This window comes from Oncorhynchus mykiss, chromosome 21 (assembly GCF_057628025.1).
Source record: "Oncorhynchus mykiss isolate SJ-2025 chromosome 21, ASM5762802v1, whole genome shotgun sequence".
In the NCBI taxonomy this organism is placed as follows: domain Eukaryota; kingdom Metazoa; phylum Chordata; class Actinopteri; order Salmoniformes; family Salmonidae; genus Oncorhynchus; species Oncorhynchus mykiss.
In genome coordinates this window covers 55,811,735-55,833,431 of record NC_143042.1, presented here as the reverse complement: position 1 = coordinate 55,833,431, position 21,697 = coordinate 55,811,735, and the positions used below count along the sequence as shown (strand labels likewise).

At 50.1% G+C, this 21,697-nt stretch overlaps 1 protein-coding gene across 9 annotated transcripts in view; it reads left to right on the top strand.

Moving 5' to 3' along the window:
• The window catches only part of LOC110500799 (uncharacterized), a 101,546-nt gene extending 80,062 nt beyond the window's left edge, over positions 1–21,484 (top strand). For 8 of the 9 annotated variants that reach the window (XM_036958337.2, XM_090213334.1, XM_090213339.1 and 5 more), the window contains 8 exons: positions 3,462–3,500; positions 3,742–3,870; positions 4,992–5,155; positions 6,187–7,201; positions 12,181–12,249; positions 12,393–14,909; positions 17,570–17,672; positions 21,011–21,484. In XM_036958337.2, coding sequence (XP_036814232.2) covers positions 3,462–3,500; positions 3,742–3,870; positions 4,992–5,155; positions 6,187–7,201; positions 12,181–12,249; positions 12,393–14,909; positions 17,570–17,672; positions 21,011–21,054 — 4,080 coding nt within the window. In that variant the 3' untranslated portion in view covers positions 21,055–21,484. The remainder of the gene's footprint in view (positions 1–3,461; positions 3,501–3,741; positions 3,871–4,991; positions 5,156–6,186; positions 7,202–12,180; positions 12,250–12,392; positions 14,910–17,569; positions 17,673–21,010) is intronic. The other variant, XM_090213335.1, reaches the window with a different exon arrangement.
• Positions 21,485–21,697: the final 213 nt, after the last annotated feature.

Here is a 21,697-nt window from a genome sequence, read left to right as displayed (position 1 = left end):
AGCTGTAACAGAGGTCTCAGTCAGGGCCCAGCTGTAACAGAGGTCTCAGTCAGGGCCCAGCTGTAACAGAGGTCTCAGTCAGGGCCCAGCTGTAACAGAGGTCTCAGTCAGGGCCCAGCTGTAACATAGACCCCGGTCTCAGTCAGGGCCCAGCTGTAACATAGACCCCGGTCTCAGTCAGGGCCCAGCTGTAACAGAGATCTCGGTCTCAGTCAGGGCCCAGCTGTAACAAAGGTCTCAGTCAGGGCCCATCTGTAACAGAGGTCTCGGTCTCAGTCAGGGCCCAGCTGTAACAGAGGTATCGGTCTCAGTCAGGGCCCAGCTGTAACAGAGACCTCGGTCTCAGTCAGGGCCCAGCTGTAACAGAGGTCTCAGTCAGGGCCCAGCTGTAACATAGACCCCGGTCTCAGTCAGGGCCCAGCTGTAACAGAGGTCTCGGTCTCAGTCAGGGCCCAGCTGTAACAGAGATCTCGGTCTCAGTCAGGGCCCAGCTGTAACAGAGACCTCGGTCTCAGTCAGGGCCCAGCTGTAACAGAGGTCTCAGTCAGGGCCCAGCTGTTACAGAGGTCTCGGTCTCAGTCAGGGCCCAGCTGTAACAGAGACCTCGGTCTCAGTCAGGGCCCAGCTGTAACAGAGACCTCGGTCTCAGTCAGGGCCCAGCTGTAACAGAGGTCTCGGTCTCAGTCAGGGCCCAGCTGTAACAGAGGTCTCAGTCAGGGCCCAGCTGTAACATAGACCCCGGTCTCAGTCAGGGCCCAGCTGTAACAGGGGTTCGGTCTCAGTCAGGGCCCAGCTGTAACAGAGGTCTCAGTCAGGGCCCAGCTGTAACAGAGGTCTCGGGCTCAGTCAGGGCCCAGCTGTAACAGAGGTCTCGGTCTCAGTCAGGGCCCAGCTGTAACAGAGGTCTCGGTCTCAGTCAGGGCCCAGCTGTAACAGAGGTCTCGGTCTCAGTCAGGGCCCAGCTGTAACAGACCTCGGTCTCAGTCAGGGCCCAGCTGTAAAAGAGGTCTCGGTCTCAGTCAGGGCCCAGCTGTAAAAGAGGTCTTGGTCTCAGTCAGGGCCCAGCTGTAAAAGAGGTCTCGGTCTCAGTCAGGGCCCAGCTGTAACAGGGGTCTCAGTCAAGGCCCAGCTGTAACAGAGACCCCGGTCTCAGTCAGGGCCCAGCTGTAACAGAGGTCTCAGTCAGGGCCCAGCTGTAACAGAGACCTCGGTCTCAGTCAGGGCCCAGCTGTAACAGAGGTCTCAGTCAGGGCCCAGCTGTAACAGAGGTCTCGGTCTCAGTCAGGGCCCAGCTGTAACAGAGGTCTCAGTCAGGGCCCAGCTGTAACAGAGGTCTCAGTCAGGGCCCAGCTGTAACAGAGGTCTCAGTCAGGGCCCAGCTGTAACAGAGGTCTAAGTCAGGGCCCAGCTGTAACAGAGGTCTCAGTCAGGGCCCAGCTGTAACAGAGGTCTCAGTCAGGGCCCAGCTGTAACATAGACCCCGGTCTCAGTCAGGGCCCAGCTGTAACATAGACCCCGGTCTCAGTCAGGGCCCAGCTGTAACAGAGATCTCGGTCTCAGTCAGGGCCCAGCTGTAACAAAGGTCTCAGTCAGGGCCCATCTGTAACAGAGGTCTCGGTCTCAGTCAGGGCCCAGCTGTAACAGAGGTCTCGGTCTCAGTCAGGGCCCAGCTGTAACAGAGACCTCGGTCTCAGTCAGGGCCCAGCTGTAACAGAGGTCTCAGTCAGGGCCCAGCTGTAACATAGACCCCGGTCTCAGTCAGGGCCCAGCTGTAACAGAGGTCTCGGTCTCAGTCAGGGCCCAGCTGTAACAGAGATCTCGGTCTCAGTCAGGGCCCAGCTGTAACAGAGACCTCGGTCTCAGTCAGGGCCCAGCTGTAACAGAGGTCTCAGTCAGGGCCCAGCTGTTACAGAGGTCTCGGTCTCAGTCAGGGCCCAGCTGTAACAGAGACCTCGGTCTCAGTCAGGGCCCAGCTGTAACAGAGACCTCGGTCTCAGTCAGGGCCCAGCTGTAACAGAGGTCTCGGTCTCAGTCAGGGCCCAGCTGTAACAGAGGTCTCAGTCAGGGCCCAGCTGTAACATAGACCCCGGTCTCAGTCAGGGCCCAGCTGTAACAGGGGTTCGGTCTCAGTCAGGGCCCAGCTGTAACAGAGGTCTCAGTCAGGGCCCAGCTGTAACAGAGGTCTCGGGCTCAGTCAGGGCCCAGCTGTAACAGAGGTCTCGGTCTCAGTCAGGGCCCAGCTGTAACAGAGGTCTCGGTCTCAGTCAGGGCCCAGCTGTAACAGAGGTCTCGGTCTCAGTCAGGGCCCAGCTGTAACAGACCTCGGTCTCAGTCAGGGCCCAGCTGTAAAAGAGGTCTCGGTCTCAGTCAGGGCCCAGCTGTAAAAGAGGTCTTGGTCTCAGTCAGGGCCCAGCTGTAAAAGAGGTCTCGGTCTCAGTCAGGGCCCAGCTGTAACAGAGGTCTCGGTCTCAGTCAGGGCCCAGCTGTAACAGAGGTCTCGGTCTCAGTCAGGGCCCAGCTGTAAAAGAGGTCTCAGTCAGGGCCCAGCTGTAACAGAGGTCTCGGTCTCAGTCAGGGCCCAGCTGTAACAGAGGTCTCGGTCTCAGTCAGGGCCCAGCTGTAACAGAGGTCTCGGTCTCAGTCAGGGCCCAGCTGTAACAGAGGTCTCGGTCTCAGTCAGGGCCCAGCTGTAACAGAGACCTCAGTCTCAGTCAGGGCCCAGCTGTAACAGAGGTCTCAGTCAGGGCCCAGCTGTAACAGAGGTCTCGGTCTCAGTCAGGGCCCAGCTGTAACAGAGGTCTCGGTCTCAGTCAGGGCCCAGCTGTAACAGGGGTCTCAGTCAGGGCCCAGCTGTAACAGAGACCCCGGTCTCAGTCAGGGCCCAGCTGTAACAGAGGTCTCAGTCAGGGCCCAGCTGTAACAGAGGTCTCAGTCAGGGCCCAGCTGTAACAGAGGTCTCGGTCTCAGTCAGGGCCCAGCTGTAACAGAGGTCTCAGTCAGGGCCCAGCTGTAACAGAGGTCTCAGTCAGGGCCCAGCTGTAACAGAGGTCTCAGTCAGGGCCCAGCTGTAACAGAGGTCTCAGTCAGGGCCCAGCTGTAACAGAGGTCTCAGTCAGGGCCCAGCTGTAACAGAGGTCTCAGTCAGGGCCCAGCTGTAACAGAGGTCTCAGTCAGGGCCCAGCTGTAACAGAGGTCTCAGTCAGGGCCCAGCTGTAACAGAGGTCTCAGTCAGGGCCCAGCTGTAACAGAGGTCTCAGTCAGGGCCCAGCTGTAACAGAGGTCTCAGTCAGGGCCCAGCTGTAACAGAGGTCTCAGTCAGGGCCCAGCTGTAACAGAGGTCTCAGTCAGGGCCCAGCTGTAACAGAGACCTCGGTCTCAGTCTGTGTTCCTTGTTGAAGTAAAGGTATAATAATGAACACACTCAGTCCAGTCATCATTGCTGTTTATTCTTTCTATTGCAGGAGAATGTCTACACAACGCTGAAGGGCCTCACCACTTCTGTAAGTTGACACGTTTAACTAGGAAGGTTAATTCAGAAGTTTAGTGCCTCGTGTTGAGGCAAGTGTAGTGGAAGTATTGACTGTAGTAGGGCTGGGAATAGTGACTTAATAGACGTTAATGACCCCTTTATAACCTGTTAATGAACCCTTTATAACCTGCTAATGAACCCTTTATAACAGGTTAATGAACCCTTTATAGCAGGTTAATGAACCCTTTATAACACGCTCTGCTTCTCAACAGGACACGACATTGAAGGAACGCCTTCTGATCGTCAGTAACGTCCCCACGGGGACTACGGCAACCCAAGAGGTTCACGACCTCGTCAAACGCTTCGGATCCTACCTCGATTCGCTATCTCTGATCAACAGGGTACCACAGACACACACACACACACAGACAGACATGTTAAGGCCAGGCACCACAATCTAATAATAGGTTAACATTTGTTGCCTTTAATCATATCGCTATTAACTTTTACCAATTTTGGGGGAAATATTGTGTTAAACAGGCAAATGAGACAGATGTTTTGATTTGCTTCAAATCTATTTTTCCGGACCCTGAATGAAGTCAGGCTAAATATTTTGGTTTTATTTAGTTAGACACTCCGGGACCAGACTTGTATACATCAGATTAAGGTGCTCCGGTCTTGAAGGAGAAGTACAACAGTCAGGTGTTTTTCGGTCTTGAAGGACAAGTACAACAGTCAGGTGTTTTTCGGTCTTGAAGGACAAGTACAACAGTCAGGTGTTTTTCGGTCTTGAAGGACAAGTACAACAGTCAGGTGTTTTTCGGTCTTGAAGGACAAGTACAACAGTCAGGTGTTTTTCGGTCTTGAAGGACAAGTACAACAGTCAGGTGCTTTTCGGTCTTGAAGGAGAAGTACAACAGTCAGGTGTTTTTCGGTCTTGAAGGACAAGTACAGCAGTCAGGTGTTTTTCGGTCTTGAAGGACAAGTACAGCAGTCAGGTGTTTTTCGGTCTTGAAGGACAAGTACAACAGTCAGGTGTTTTTCGGTCTTGAAGGACAAGTACAACAGTCAGGTGTTTTTCGGTCTTGAAGGACAAGTACAACAGTCAGGTGTTTTTCGGTCTTGAAGGACAAGTACAACAGTCAGGTGTTTTTCGGTCTTGAAGGACAAGTACAACAGTCAGGTGTTTTTCGGTCTTGAAGGACAAGTACAACAGTCAGGTGTTTTTCGGTCTTGAAGGACAAGTACAACAGTCAGGTGTTTTTCGGTCTTGAAGGACAAGTACAACAGTCAGGTGTTTTTCGGTCTTGAAGGACAAGTACAACAGTCAGGTGTTTTTCGGTCTTGAAGGACAAGTACAACAGTCAGGTGTTTTTCGGTCTTGAAGGACAAGTACAACAGTCAGGTGTTTTTCGGTCTTGAAGGACAAGTACAACAGTCCGGTGTTTTCAGGTCTTGTTTTTTACACACCTGTGGTACACACTCTCATCCGTATACCTCCCTCTTGTCCTCTCTCTCCTAGATTTATTTTGAGATGGAGTCGTCCTCGATAGCCATGGCGGTATGTCTTCATTTCCAGAAGTTCCCCTGTGTAGTTCAGAACAAGCCTCTGAAGTTCAACATGCTGGTCAAGGTTAAACACCCGGCTCAGCCGCAGCTCCCAGCCAAGAAGACACCTGTCACCAGGTGAGTGTCTACCTCAACCTTTCATTACTTGTCTGTCTGTATATCAATACATCACTGTGTGCATAAAAGCTATTTTATATAAGTCTCTTTCTATAGTGTGACGTTTTAAAATGAAATAAAAGTTCAAAACATGAAGTCAAATCAATTGAAGCGACATAACAGTAGCGCTGACTGAAAAGCTCAGATTACTTCAATTTATTTTTGCTGGACGGAGCTCATTAGAATAATACCTAGCATGCTTTGCAACTGTACATTTTTTTTTTTTACATTTATTCATACTTTCTATGAATAAAAGGGCCAAGGTGTGACAACATTTCCAAATGGTTTCATTTAAATGTGATTTTCTTGCAGTTTTTTTTTTCCCCCCTATTTTTTATATATATATATTTGCCAGTTTTCACGTTCGTGATTACCTTTTAACTTGGTAAAACAAACGATCAAAACATACACGGACTGCAATATTACATCCAGGAATCTTGACTTGAAAGGATACTTTTAGGATGTTGACAATGAGGCTCTTTGTCTACTTCCCCAGAGTCTGATGAACTCATAGATACAGTTTTTATGAGTCTGCGTGCAGTTTAAAGGAAGTTACTAACTAGCGGTAACACAATGACTGCCAGTCTTAACTTCCTTCATACTGAACTCAAGAGACCATTAAAATAGAGGTGTCGTATTAGTGTGTAGGCTACAGACAGAGGTTGGCGGTACAGGCTGAAGACAATTCCCCTGACTCTTGTGGTGTTTCCTTCACTCGTATTGGATCAGACTGGTTCCGATCAGGTCTTTATGGAGGGAGTCTAGTTGTGCTCGGGTCCGTTCGAAACGGGCCTTTTTCATATGAAGTGGAATAAATGATGTATCTCCAAGCCCCAGGTCCTTTTTGGACCCGTGAAGTCCAACTAGGGCTCAAAGAGTTTTTCCTGTTCAGGGAACAACTCTCGGCCATTATGTTGCACTCCTCCATTTACACTTGGATTTGAATGTCAACGTCACTTACTGTCATTTATGTCTAATGTCTGTCATTTCAGCACCAGAGCCAAGAAGAAGACGGTCCAAGGCAAGAAGCCTGTCGCTAAAGGTACAACACCAGGTAAATCTGTTCCTACCACCACCTCTGCCACACAGCCTGTGGTTACCCAACACCCGGGAGATGACGGAGGCGCCGTCCAGTCCAGTGACACCATAGCGATAGACTCCGACGCGACCGCAACGGAACCCAGTCCAGTCGTCATGGACCCCGTGACGACCAACCACGACCAAAGCCAAACCGCTGCAAAACCGGATGGCGAGAATGGAGAAACCATAGCAACCGCTACCGTTCACGCTGCTAGCGTTGCCGGTTCTGTACCAGCACCCGTAGCTCGCCCAGTGTCTGTAAAAGGTGAAGACAACCTGTTAGACTTCAGTCCGGTAACTCAGGAGATCCTGAAGGCCCTGGAGGCAGCAGTGCACCAACACCGCCTGGAGAGACAAGCCGAGGAACAGAGACAGGACCAGGGAGAGAAGGACAAGCCTCCATCCGACAAGAAGAGCTCTGTAGCTGGGGAGAAGGGGGAGACCAAGACCCCGGCTGGAGGACTGAACCAGGCCCCAGCTCACCCAGAGAAGAAGACTGGAGAGAAGACAGAGACACAGACTCAACCAGATGAGAGAAATAGACCTGCGCTTTCTCTGAAGAAAAAAAAGCTACAACCTGAGAAGTCACAGATCGATAAAAAGCCTCCAACCACACCAGCGAAGAAGACCACAACACAGACGGAAGGTGCAAAGAAACCACCTTCAGGCTCTGGACAACCAAAGAAGAACCAGGGGAAGACCCAAGTCTATGGAGGAAGAGGCAGGCGCAGGGACCATTCTTCCCCAGAAAAGATAGACTCTTCCAGGCATAGAAGCAGCCGGGCGGCCTCCGAGGAGGAGCAGGGTCCTCCGACGTCGAGACACGGCGACTCCTCTAGCTCTTCTTCTGGCTCCTGCAGGAGCAACAGACAGAACTGCAGTCCCGCCAAGAAGAAGGGGAGGAAAGAGGAGGAGGAGATGAGTAAGGTAAGAAAGGAGGTAGGAAGGGGGGGAGCTGACAGACGGGAGCCAGGGAGAGAGACAAAGTAAGAGGAGGAGGAGAGGAGCAAGGTTAAGAAAGGAGGTATGGGGGGGAGCAGACAGGACGGGAGCCAGGGACAGAGACAAAGTAAGAGGAGGAGGAGAGGAGCAAGGTTAAGAAAGGAGGTATGGGGGGGGAGCAGACAGGACGGGAGCCAGGGACAGAGACAAAGTAAGAGGAGGAGGAGAGGAGCAAGGTTAAGAAAGGAGGTAGGAAGGGGGGGGAGCTGACAAGACGGGAGCCAGGGAGAGAGACAAAGTAAGAGGAGGAGGAGAGGAGCAAGGTAGGAAGGGGGGGAGCTGACAGGACGGGAGCCAGAGACAGAGTAAGAGGAGGAGGAGAGGAGCAAGGTAAGAAAGGAGGTGGGGGGGGGGGGCTGACAGGACGGGAGCCAGGGACAGAGACAAAGTAAGAGGAGGAGGAGAGGAGCAAGGTAGGAAGGGGGGGAGCTGACAGGACGGGAGCCAGGGACAGAGACAGAGTAAGAGGAGGAGGAGAGGAGCAAGGTAAGAAAGGAGGTGGGGGGGCTGACAGGACGGGAGCCAGGGAGAGAGACAGAGTAAGAGGAGGAGGAGAGGAGCAAGGTAGGAAGGGGGGGAGCTGACAGGACGGGAGCCAGAGACGGAGACAGAGTAAGAGGAGGAGGAGAGGAGCAAGGTAGGAAAGGAGGTAGGAGGGGGAGCAGACAGGACGGGAGCCAGGGACAGAGACAAAGTAAGAGGAGGAGGAGAGGAGCAAGGTTAAGAAAGGAGGTATGGGGGGGAGCAGACAGGACGGGAGCCAGGGACAGAGACAAAGTAAGAGGAGGAGGAGAGGAGCAAGGTTAAGAAAGGAGGTAGGAAGGGGGGGAGCTGACAGGACGGGAGCCAGGGAGAGAGACAAAGTAAGAGGAGGAGGAGAGGAGCAAGGTAGGAAAGGAGGTAGGAGGGGGAGCAGACAGGACGGGAGCCAGGGACAGAGACAAAGTAAGAGGAGGAGGAGAGGAGCAAGGTTAAGAAAGGAGGTATGGGGGGGAGCAGACAGGACGGGAGCCAGGGACAGAGACAAAGTAAGAGGAGGAGGAGAGGAGCAAGGTTAAGAAAGGAGGTAGGAAGGGGGGGAGCTGACAGGATGGGAGCCAGGGAGAGAGACAAAGTAAGAGGAGGAGGAGAGGAGCAAGGTTAAGAAAGGAGGTAGGAAGGGGGGGGGCTGACAGGACGGGAGCCAGGGAGAGAGACAAAGTAAGAGGAGGAGGAGAGGAGCAAGGTAGGAAGGGGGGGAGCTGACAGGACGGGAGCCAGGGACAGAGACAGAGTAAGAGGAAGAGGAGAGGAGCAAGGTAAGAAAGGAGGTGGGGGGTGGGGGCTGACAGGACGGGAGCCAGGGAGAGAGACAGAGTAAGAGGAGGAGGAGAGGAGCAAGGTAGGAAGGGGGGGAGCTGACAGGACGGGAGCCAGAGACAGAGTAAGAGGAGGAGGAGAGGAGCAAGGTAAGAAAGGAGGTAGGAGGGGGAGCTGACAGGACGGGAGCCAGGGACAGAGACAAAGTAAGAGGAGGAGGAGAGGAGCAAGGTAGGAAGGGGGGGAGCTGACAGGACGGGAGCCAGGGACAGAGACAGAGTAAGAGGAAGAGGAGAGGAGCAAGGTAAGAAAGGAGGTGGGGGGTGGGGGCTGACAGGACGGGAGCCAGGGAGAGAGACAGAGTAAGAGGAGGAGGAGAGGAGCAAGGTAGGAAGGGGGGGAGCTGACAGGACGGGAGCCAGAGACAGAGACAGAGTAAGAGGAGGAGGAGAGGAGCAAGGTAAGAAAGGAGGTAGGAGGGGGAGCTGACAGGACGGGAGCCAGGGACAGAGACAAAGTAAGAGGAGGAGGAGAGGAGCAAGGTAAGAAAGGAGGTAGGAGGGGGAGCTGACAGGACGGGAGCCAGGGAGAGAGACAAAGTAAGAGGAGGAGGAGAGGAGCAAGGTAAGAAAGGAGGTAGGAGGGGGAGCTGACAGGACGGGAGCCAGGGACAGGAGCTGACAGGACGGGAGCCAGGGAAAGCAGGAATGATGGTGGATGGTTTTTTATATTCAGGTTATATCCTTAAGTTCAGACGTTGTTAAAAGTCTAAATGAGATGTTAACATGATTTCTTTCTGTTTCTGAGATTTCATGTCTCCGTTTGTCCCACAGGGCCACCGTAGTAGAACTAACCAGTCTTCTAGGAGTGATTTCATGTCTCCGTTTGTCCCACAGGGCCACCGTAGTAGAACTAGCCAGTCTTCTAGGAGTGATTTCATGTTTCCGTTTGTCCCACAGGGCCACCGTAGTAGAACTAGCCAGTCTTCTAGGAGTGATTTCATGTCTCAGTTTGTCCCACAGGGCCACCGTAGTAGAACTAGCCAGTCTTCTAGGAGTGATTTCATGTCTCAGTTTGTCCCACAGGGCCACCGTAGTAGAACTAGCCAATCTTCTAGGAGTGATTTCATGTCTCCGTTTGTCCCACAGGGCCACCGTAGTAGAACTAGCCAGTCTTCTAGGAGTGAATTCATGTTTCCGTTTGTCCCACAGGGCCACCGTAGTAGAACTAGCCAGTCTTCTAGGAGTGATTTCATGTTTCCGTTTGTCCCACAGGGCCACCGTAGTAGAACTAGCCAGTCTTCTAGGAGTGATTTCATGTCTCCGTTTGTCCCACAGGGCCACCGTAGTAGAACTAGCCAGTCTTCTAGGAGTGATTTCATGTTTCCGTTTGTCCCACAGGGCCACCGTAGTAGAACTAACCAGTCTTCTAGGAGTGATTTCATGTCTCCGTTTGTCCCACAGGGCCACCGTAGTAGAACTAGCCAGTCTTCTAGGAGTGAATTCATGTTTCCGTTTGTCCCACAGGGCCACCGTAGTAGAACTAGCCAGTCTTCTAGGAGTGATTTCATGTCTCCGTTTGTCCCACAGGGCCACCGTAGTAGAACTAGCCAGTCTTCTAGGAGTGATTTCATGTTTCCGTTTGTCCCACAGGGCCACCGTAGTAGAACTAGCCAGTCTTCTAGGAGTGATTTCATGTCTCCGTTTGTCCCACAGGGCCACCGTAGTAGAACTAGCCAGTCTTCTAGGAGTGATTTCATGTTTCCGTTTGTCCCACAGGGCCACCGTAGTAGAACTAACCAGTCTTCTAGGAGTGATTTCATGTCTCCGTTTGTCCCACAGGGCCACCGTAGTAGAACTAGCCAGTCTTCTAGGAGTGAATTCATGTTTCAGTTTGTCCCACAGGGCCACCGTAGTAGAACTAGCCAGTCTTCTAGGAGTGATTTCATGTCTCCGTTTGTCCCACAGGGCCACCGTAGTAGAACTAGCCAGTCTTCTAGGAGTGAATTCATGTTTCCGTTTGTCCCACAGGGCCACCGTAGTAGAACTAGCCAGTCTTCTAGGAGTGATTTCATGTTTCCGTTTGTCCCACAGGGCCACCGTAGTAGAACTAGCCAGTCTTCTAGGAGTGATTTCATGTTTCCGTTTGTCCCACAGGGCCACCGTAGTAGAACTAACCAGTCTTCTAGGAGTGATTTCATGTCTGCGTTTGTCCCACAGGGCCACCGTAGTAGAACTAGCCAGTCTTCTAGGAGTGATTTCATGTTTCCGTTTGTCCCACAGGGCCACCGTAGTAGAACTAGCCAGTCTTCTAGGAGTGATTTCATGTCTCCGTTTGTCCCACAGGGCCACCGTAGTAGAACTAGCCAGTCTTCTAGGAGTGATTTCATGTCTCCGTTTGTCCCACAGGGCCACCGTAGTAGAACTAGCCAGTCTTCTAGGGGTGATTTCATGTCTCCGTTTGTCCCACAGGGCCACCGTAGTAGAACTAGCCAGTCTTCTAGGAGTGATTTCATGTCTCCGTTTGTCCCACAGGGCCACCGTAGTAGAACTAGCCAGTCTTCTAGGAGTGATTTCATGTCTCCGTTTGTCCCACAGGGCCACCGTAGTAGAACTAGCCAGTCTTCTAGGAGTGAATTCATGTTTCCGTTTGTCCCACAGGGCCACCGTAGTAGAACTAGCCAGTCTTCTAGGAGTGATTTCATGTTTCCGTTTGTCCCACAGGGCCACCGTAGTAGAACTAGCCAGTCTTCTAAGAGTGATTTCATGTTTCCGTTTGTCCCACAGGGCCACCGTAGTAGAACTAACCAGTCTTCTAGGAGTGATTTCATGTCTCCGTTTGTCCCACAGGGCCACCGTAGTAGAACTAGCCAGTCTTCTAGGAGTGATTTCATGTCTCCGTTTGTCCCACAGGGCCACCGTAGTAGAACTAGCCAGTCTTCTAGGAGTGAATTCATGTTTCCGTTTGTCCCACAGGGCCACCGTAGTAGAACTAGCCAGTCTTCTAGGAGTGATTTCATGTTTCCGTTTGTCCCACAGGGCCACCGTAGTAGAACTAGCCAGTCTTCTAGGAGTGATTTCATGTCTCCGTTTGTCCCACAGGGCCACCGTAGTAGAACTAGCCAGTCTTCTAGGAGTGATTTCATGTTTCCGTTTGTCCCACAGGGCCACCGTAGTAGAACTAACCAGTCTTCTAGGAGTGATTTCATGTCTCCGTTTGTCCCACAGGGCCACCGTAGTAGAACTAACCAGTCTTCTAGGACTGATTTCATGTCTCCGTTTGTCCCACAGGGCCACCGTAGTAGAACTAACCAGTCTTCTAGGAGTGATTTCATGTCTCCGTTTGTCCCACAGGGCCACCGTAGTAGAACTAACCAGTCTTCTAGGAGTGATTTCATGTTTCCGTTTGTCCCACAGGGCCACCGTAGTAGAACTAGCCAGTCTTCTAGGATTGATTTCATGTTTCCGTTTGTCCCACAGGGCCACCGTAGTAGAACTAACCAGTCTTCTAGGAGTGATTTCATGTTTCCGTTTGTCCCACAGGGCCACCGTAGTAGAACTAGCCAGTCTTCTAGGAGTGATTTCATGTTTCCGTTTTTCCCACAGGGCCACCGTAGTAGAACTAGCCAGTCTTCTAGGAGTGAGTCTAGAGATCAGGAGGCAGCAGAGAGAAAGGTGAGCAAGATGTTGGATTTGGTTTTCATTCAGACATTGCTCTCTTACATTCATCTGATTCAAAGCACAGCACTTCTGTTGAACGTCTGGAAAAGGGTTTTGATTCATTAATTCCATGGATTCATCCTCCTCTCATACCACAGGGTGTTGGCTACGTGGTGGATGAGTTCACGTCCGACCTCAATCCTGGTGACGCCAACCCATTCGACCTGGACCAGTTCAACATGGATGAGTTCGTCACCGTGGACGAGGTGGAAGGGGATGAGGCGGACAACGCCAACCCACCAGAATCATCATCTTCATCACCCAACCCACCAGAGCCATCATCTTCATCACCCAATACCCAAGATGGCACCTATGGAAGGTCGGAACGATCATCCAAACGCAAGAGGGGTACCCCTGATACCCCAATTTCTACTATGAAGTCAAGCCAGGAAAAAGAGAGACCCTTGTCCAAAAGCACTCCCACCCCATCCTCTTCTACCTCTACCCTCCCTGGACAGAAGACTCCACGACAAGCCGCAACAGCCAAAAAAACGCAGGCGGCAAAACCTCAACCCCCCGCCACCTCCGGACGCAAGACCAGGTCGTCAGCCGCAGCTGCTGTTGTTGCGACGGGAGCCGCAGAAACCCGAGAAACTGTCACTGACGATGACCCCACAGTCAGGATGGAAGCGGAGCCTCTTCCCGTGGAGCGTCTGTCTCAGCCAATGGGGGAAGCAGCCGCTGCTCAGTTGGTAGAGGAAGTAGTGGTCACAACGGGAAGTGACATGGAGGGTATGTTACCGTCATCCGACCACAAGGTGTCAGTGTTGGGCACGGCATTGCCGGCGAACAAGGAGGCAGAAAGTGTTGGGTCAGAGATTGATATGGAGACTACAGCTGAAAAACCTCCAGAGGTAGACGGGAGCGAGGAGAAGGCCCAGGCTAAAAAAGGTGACTCGATTCTGGGTAGCAAGGCTCAGAATGAAGGCTGCACACTGGAGCTTGGCTTGACTGATCCGTCTTCCACAGCCAAGGAGCAAGACCTTCAAACAACCCTAGAACTACAAGGGCTTGAGACGGTGTCGGGTCACCAAGTGCCCCGGGGTTTACAGATACTCAACAAAACCGTGGATGACACCGTGGTGCCTGCAGCCTCTGAATCTACGGGTTCCCAGGAGCTCCAAACTACTCTAGACGAAGAAGAATCTGCTTTCCACATCCTGGACTCTGTAGAAGACACTGAAGACCGAAGCGATTCTCTACCCAGAGAGATGGAAGGGTTCCACATCCTGGACTCTGTAGATGATCAGGTGGCTGCGACAGAAGCTCTGGAAAACCATTCTACTGAATCTAAGGGTACCTCAAAACCCCAGAAAGCGAAGGGTACCTCAAAACCCCAGAAAGCGAAGGGTACCTCAAAACCCCAGAAAGCGAAGGGTACCTCAAAACCCCAGAAAGCGAGTTACAAAAAGGGTAATATTCAAAAGAAGGATGGCAAGAAGATACAGACCCCTGAGAAGACACAGACCCCTGAGAAGATACAGACCCCCCCAGTGGAGTCGGAGAGGGGTGAGGGAGGTACCCACAAAAAGACCCCTGAGAAGACACAGACCCCTGAGAAGATACAGACCCCCCAAGTGGAGTCGGAGAGGGGTGAGGGAGGTACCCACAAAAAGACCCCTGAGAAGACACAGACCCCTGAGAAGATACAGACCCCCCCAGTGGAGTCGGAGAGGGGTGAGGGAGGTACCCACAAAAAGACCCCTGAGAAGACACAGACCCCTGAGAAGATACAGACCCCCCCAGTGGAGTCGGAGAGGGGTGAGGGAGGTACCCACAAAAAGACCCCTGAGAAGACACAGACCCCTGAGAAGATACAGACCCCCCCAGTGGAGTCGGAGAGGGGTGAGGGAGGTACCCACAAAAAGACCCCTGAGAAGACACAGACCCCTGAGAAGATACAGACCCCCCCAGTGGAGTCGGAGAGGGGTGAGGGAGGTACCCACAAAAAGACCCCTGAGAAGACACAGACCCCTGAGAAGATACAGACCCCCCCAGTGGAGTCGGAGAGGGGTGAGGGAGGTACCCACAAAAAGACCCCTGAGAAGACACAGACCCCTGAGAAGATACAGACCCCCCCAGTGGAGTCGGAGAGGGGTGAGGGAGGTACCCACAAAAAGACCCCTGAGAAGACACAGACCCCTGAGAAGATACAGACCCCCCCAGTGGAGTCGGAGAGGGGTGAGGGAGGTACCCACAAAAAGACTAACCGTGTCACCTTGGATGAGGTGAGTGAGGAAGAGGAGAGTTACCCTGACGACGCTGCCGAAGAGGAAGAGCTGATGAAGAAGGAGAAACGACGAGACAGAGAATGGGAGGAGAAGAGGAGTACAAAGCGGGTGAGGAGCAGAGAGAAGGAGCAGGAATGGAAGAGGGGGAAGGGGAGGTTCAGTGTGGATACGGAATGGTTGGTGACTCTGGATGAGATTGGAGGAGATGGGGATGAGAGAGGAGAGGAGGGTGCGAGGGATCAGGAGAGCGGAATAAATGAGGCAGACCTTCAAGAATTGGTCACTCTGGATGAGATCGTTGGCGAGGAAGGAGGGGAGGGTCCTAGCCCGGAGCCACACCCATTCAGGCAGGAGGACGAATCAGAAGACTCCTTCAACACAGAGGTCAGGAAACATCTACTGCTTTCTTTTTGTCTGCTTGTATCTTGATTTCTCTCACGCATTTGTATTTATTATGGATCCCAATTAGCTGCTGCCTTCCTACGGTCCAGCAAGTTGTAACATTTTAAAAACATTACAATAGCTTCATTACAGAATTCACAACACAGTGTGTGACCTCAGGCCCGTACTCCACTACCACATATCTACAACACATAATCCATGTTATCGTGTGTGTATGTATGTCTGTGTTGCTTCACAGTCTCCCCTGTTCCACAAGGTGTGTATTTATGTTTATTTAAAAAAAATCTGATTCTACTGTTATACTGAATATAGTTCCATGTAGTCATGGCTCTATGTAGTACTGTGGAATAGAGTTCCATGTGGTCATGTCTCTATGTAGTACTGTGGAATAGAGTTCCATGTAGTCATGGCTCTATGTAGTACTGTGGAATAGAGTTCTATGTAGTCATGGCTCTATGTAGTACTGTGGAATAGAGTTCCATGTAGTCATGGCTCTATGTAGTACTGTGGAATAGAGTTCCATGTAGTCATGGCTCTATGTGGTACTGTGGAATAGAGTTCCATGTAGTCATGGCTCTATGTAGTACTGTGGAATAGAGTTCCATGTAGTCATGGCTCTATGTAGTACTGTGGAATAGAGTTAAATGTCGTCATGGCTCTATGTAGTACTGTGGAATAGAGTTCCATGTAGTCATGGCTCTATGTAGTACTGTGGAATAGAGTTCCATGTAGTCAGGGCTCTATGTAGTACTGTGGAATAGAGTTCCATGTAGTCATGGCTCTATGTAGTACTGTGGAATAGAGTTCCATGTAGTCATGGCTCTATGTAATACTGTGCGCCTCCCATAGTCTGTTCTGGACTTGGGGACTGTGAAGAGACCTCTGGTGGCATGTCTTGTGGGGTATGGATGGGTGTCTGAGTGCTAGCTGTTTAAACAGACAGCTCAGTGTTTTCAACCTCTCACAAACACAACTAGTGATGAAATCTATCTCTCCTCTACTTTGAGCCAGGAGAGTTGGACATGCATATTATTAATATTAGCTCTCTGTGTTCATCCAAGGCCCAGCCGTGCTGCTCTGTTCTGAGCAAATTGCAATTTTCTTAAGTCCCTCTTAGTGGCACCTGACCACATGACTGAACAGTAGTCAAGGTGTGACAAAACTAGAGCCTGTAGGACCTGCCTTGTTGATAGTGTTGTTAAAAAGGCAGAGCAGTGCTTTATTATAGACAGACTTCTCTCCATCTTAGCTACTGTTGTATCAACATGTTTTGACCATGACAGTTTACAATCTAGTGTTACTCCAAGCAGTTTAATCTCCTCAACTTGCTCAATTTCCACATGATTTATTACCAGATTTAGTTGAGGTTTAGGGTTTATTGAAGGATTTGTCCCAAATACAATGCTTTTAGTTGTAGAAATATTTAGGACTAACTTATTCCTTGCCACCCACTCTGAAACTAACTGCAGCTCTTTGTTGAGTGTTGCAGTCTTTTCAGTCGCTGTGGTAGCAGATAATGTTGAGTCACCCGCATACATAGACACTCTAGCTTTACTCAAAGCTAGTGGCATGCCATTAGTTAACATTTTAAAAAGTCTGGGGCCTAAACAGCTGCCCTGGGGAATACCCTGATTCTACCTTTATTATGTTGGAGAAGCTTCCATTAAAGAACACCCTCTGTGTCAATTTCTCTCAGCCAATCATCAGTCATTTGTGTAAGTGCCGTGCTTGTTGAGCGTCCTTCCCTATAAGCGTGCTGAAAGTCTGTTGTCAGTTTGTTTACTGTAAAATAGCATTGTATCTGGTCAAACACAATGTTTTCCAGAAGTTTACTGAGGGTTGGTAACAGGCTGATTGGTCGGCTATTTGAGCCAGTAAAGGGGGCTTTACTATTCTTGGGTAGCGGAGTGACTTTAGCTTCACTCCAGGCCTGAGGGCACACGCTCTCTAGTAGGTTTAAATAGAAGATGTGAAAAATAGGAGTGGCAATATCGTCTGCTATTATCCTCAGTAATTTTCCATCCAGGTCGTCTGACCCTGGTGGCTTGTCATTGTGAATGTCAATCAATCAAATGTATTTATAAAGCCCTTTTTACATCAGCTGATATCTCAAAGTGCTGTACAGAAACCCAGCCTAAAACCCCAAACAGCAAGCAATGCAGGTGTAGAAGCACGGTGGCTCGGAAAAACTCCCTAGAAAGGCCAAAACCTAGGAAGAAACCTAGAGAGGAACCAGGCTACCAGGCACTTATATTTGTTTCATAGTGTAGTGTCTTCTTGTTTTCATTCAGTTTAGTCTCATGATTTGTCAACTTGCAGTTCGTTTGCCAATCGGCTGTGCAGCCAGACTTATTTGCCATTCCCTTTGCCTCATCCCTCTCAACCAAACACAAAATTCCTCATCAATCCAGGGGGATTTAACCGTTTTTACAGTCATTTTCTTAATGGGTGTTTATTAGTAACTGGGGTAAGTAGTTTCGTCTATGTGTCCAGGTCAATGTCGTGTTTGCTCCTCATTTACACACACCACAGACCAGCAAATATTATTTACATCAACAACATAGGAATCACTACAAGACGTATGACCTCTTCTACATTGTATTAGACAGGCACATTACATATTTTCATCTCTGTCCAATCAGACTATGGTGACCCTGGATGAGACTGGAAGTGATCATGAGATGGAGGAAGTGCAGCCCAAGAAGTCTCCAGAACCAGCCCAGACCCGGCACGCTGACAACACAGGTACAGGTGTCTGTTAGATCAGAACCAGCCCAGACCCAGTACACTGACAATACAGGTATAGGTGTCTTAGATCAGAACCAGCCCAGACCCAGTACACTGACAACACAGGTATAGGTGTCTGTTAGGCCAGAGTGACTGTGTGTCTGTTAGGCCAGAGTGACTGTGTGTCTGTTAGATCAGAACCAGCCCAGACCCAGTACACTGACAATACAGGTATAGGTGTCTTAGATCAGAACCAGCCCAGACCCAGTACACTGACAATACAGGTACAGGTGTATGTTAGATCAGAGTGACTGTGTGTCTGTTAGATCAGAGTGACTGTGTGTCTCTTAGATCAGAGTGACTGTGTGTCTGTTAGGTCAGAGTGACTGTGTGTCTGTTAGATCAGAGTGACTGTGTGTCTCTTAGATCAGAGAGACTGTGTCTGTTAGATCAAAGTGACTGTGTGTCTGTTAGAACAGAGTGACTGTGTGTCTGTTAGAACAGAGTGACTGTGTGTCTGTTAGATCAGAGTGACTGTGTGTCTGTTAGATCAGAGTGACTGTGTGTCTGTTAGATCAAAGTGACTGTGTGTCTGTTAGAACAGAGTGACTGTGTGTCTGTTAGAACAGAGTGACTGTGTGTCTGTTAGATCAGAGTGACTGTGTGTCTGTTAGATCAGAGTGACTGTGTGTCTGTTAGATCAGAGTGACTGTGTGTCTGTTAGATCAGAGTGACTGTGTGTCTGTTAGATCAAAGTGACTGTGTGTCTGTTAGATCAGAGTGACTGTGTGTCAGATCAGAGTGACTGTGTGTCTGTTAGATCAGAGTGACTGTGTGTGTCTGTGATGCGCTGGTTGACTCATAACCCGCAGTCCCTGTGGTGCGGACGGGTTTAGGGTAATTAAATAGTGTGTGTGTGTGTGTGGGGGGGGGTTTAGGGGCATTCAATATTGTGTGGGTGAAGGGGGGTGGGTTTAGGGGCATTAAATAGTGTGTATGGGGGGGGGGGTTTAGGGGCATTAAATAGTGTGTGTGTGGGGGGGTTTAGGGGCATTAAATAGTGTGTTGGTGAAGGGGGGGGGTTTAGGGGCATTAAATAGTGTGTTGGTGAAGAGGGGGTTTAGGGGCATTAAATAGTGTGTGGGTAAAGGGGGGGTTTAGGGGCATTAAATAGTGTGTGGGTGAAGGGGGGGTTTAGGGTCATTAAATAGTGTGTGGGGGAAGGGGGGTGGGGTTAGGTCATTAAATAGTGTGTGGGTAAAGGGGGGGGTTTAGGGTCATTAAATAGTGTGTGGGGGAAGGGGGGTGGGGTTAGGGTCATTAAATAGTGTGTGGGGGTGGGGTTAGGGTCATTAAATAGTGTGTGGGGGTGGGGTTAGGGTCATTAAATAGTGTGTGGGGGTGGGGTTAGGGTCATTAAATAGTGTGTGGGTGGCGTGCTGGTTGAATAAAGAGAACAATAAATATAACTAATATCTAGAGGCCATATCGAGGTTTTCTTTCATTCTTTTCATCTGGCAGCGCAGGCCTGAGTCTTCATCTTTAACTGTACCAGATGCTTTTGGGCAGAAAGTGAATGTCCGTTTAATTCAAGACGAGAAAAGTTGCAAAACGGAGAGTTGAAAATAAATGTTGAATGAAAAACGTCATTGTTCAAGAACTGCACAGCACACTTTCTATATTTTGCAGGTTAGGGTCAATTACGGTCCTCAGATTCACTTTATCACATGCAGGGCATTCGGAAAGTTGTTCAGACCCCTTTTTCCACATTTTGTTACAGCCTTATTATAAAATGGACTAAATGTTTTTCCTCATCAATCTATACACAACACCCTGTAATGACATCACAATACCCCATAATGACATCACAATACTCTACAATGACATCACAATACCCCACAATGACATCACAACAGAACTAAATGAAAATAGGTTTTTAGACATTTTTGCTACAGAAATACGTTATTTACATACTGTAAGTATTCAGACCCTTTGCTATGAGACTGTAAACTGAGCTCAGGTACATCCTGTTTCCATTGATCATCTCTGAGATGTTTCTACAACTTGATTGGTGTCCAACTGTGGTAAATTCAATTGATTGGACATGATTTGGAAAGGTACACACCTGTCACCTGCCACAGTTGACAGTTCACGTCAGAGCAAAATCAAGCTATGAGGTCGAAGGAATTGTCCGTAGAGCTCCGAGACAGGATTGTGTCGAGGTACAGATCTGGGGAAGGGTACCAAAACATTTCTGCAGCATTGAAGGTCCTCAAGAACATAGTGGCCTCCATCATTCCTAAATGGAAGAAGTTTGGAACTTCCTAGATCTGTCCGCCCGGCCAAACTGAGCAATCGGGGGAGAAGGGCCTTGGTCAGGGAGGTGACCAAGAATCTTATGGTCACTCTGACAGAGCTCCAGAGTTCCACTGTGGAGACGGGAGAACCTTCCAGAAGGACAACCATCTCTGCAACACCACAAATCAGGCCTTTATGGTAGAGTGGCCAGATGGAAGCCACTCCTCAGTAAAAGGCACATGACAGCCAGCTTGGAGTTTGCCAAAAGGCACCTAAAGTACTCTCGGACCATGAGAAACAAGATTCTCTGGTCTGATGAAACCAAGGTTGAACTCTTCGGCCTGAATGCCAAGCGTCACGTCTGGAGGAAACCTGGCACCATCCCTACGGTGAAGCATGGTGGTGGCAGCATCATGCTGTGGGGAAGTTTTTCAGCAGTAGGGGCTGGGAGACTAGTGAGCTAGTGAGTGAGTGGGTTAGCTAGTGAGTGAGTGAGTGAGTGAGTGAGTGGGTGGGTGGGTGGGTGGGTTAGCTAGTGAGTGAGTGGGTTAGCTAGTGAGTGGGTGGGTGGGTGGGTTAGCTAGTGAGTGAGTGGGTTAGCCAGGGTTACTCAACTAGGGGTCTGTGGAGATACTGCAGGATAAATCCATTTAGAATAACTACAGTATGTATGTATTGAATATCTACTGTTAGCTACTGTTAGTTTCTGTGTATTCTGGGGATTATTTCACTAAAGCTAATTGACTAATGACTTCCCTTCTGTCTTCCCCTCCCTCCCTCCCTCCCTCCCTCCCTCCCTCCCTCCCTCCCTCCCTCCCTCCCTCCCTCCCTCCCTCCCTTCTCCTATCTCCCCCCCTCTCTCTCCCTTCCTCTCCCCCCTCTCTCCCCCCTCTTTCTCCCTTCCTCTCTCTCCCTTCTCCTATCCCTCCCTCTCTCTCTCTCTCCCTCCCTCCCTCCCTCCCTCCCTCCCTCCCTCCCTCCCTCCCTCGCTCCCTCTCTCTCTCCCCCTCCCTCCCTCCCTCTCCTTCTCTCCCTTCTCCTCTCTCTCCCCTGTCCAGAAACATTACCCGAAGCATCAGAAGCAACAAGCAGGAGGTTCTAGCCAAGGCTCCGCCTCCAAGTGACCCCCCTGACCACACCCCTGGGTGTGTCTAAAATGTGACCATTTCCCCAGTGCTCTGGTTGATAGATAGGGCTCTACTATATAATAGGGTGATAGAGTGCAGTTTGATATTTCGGCTGGTCTAGGATCAGGTCGCCCCGTGTTCATATTGTCTTATTCATTATGATTTAAAAGGTAAAACTGGTCCTGGATCAGCCTTCCCTGAGACGCTTTGTGAATACCTATCCGTGGATAATCGGGTCCAATATGACACAGATTTTTAGATTCATTTGTTTTGTTAGCTTTTTTTTGGGGTGTGGATTTAAATATCATTAAACTGTTTTAATTTATCCAGAGTAACTCAGTCAGCAGAGACCAGACATAATTATATGTATACGGAGAAAGTAATAAATGTCGTTTTTATTACGAACACTGTGTTGTCTGGTGAATGACTTGATAACATGGTGCACCGGCAGAACAGTGTATATTCCCGGCAGTTTGAATCCGTGGTGAAGAGGATCCTGGGCCGTATTCATCCGTGGAAACAATGGAGGCTCAAGAGTTGTTGAAGGAGGAAAAACAAAAAGAAATGTAGGAATTTATTCAAGAAATATGTAATATATTATAATATTATAACAATACA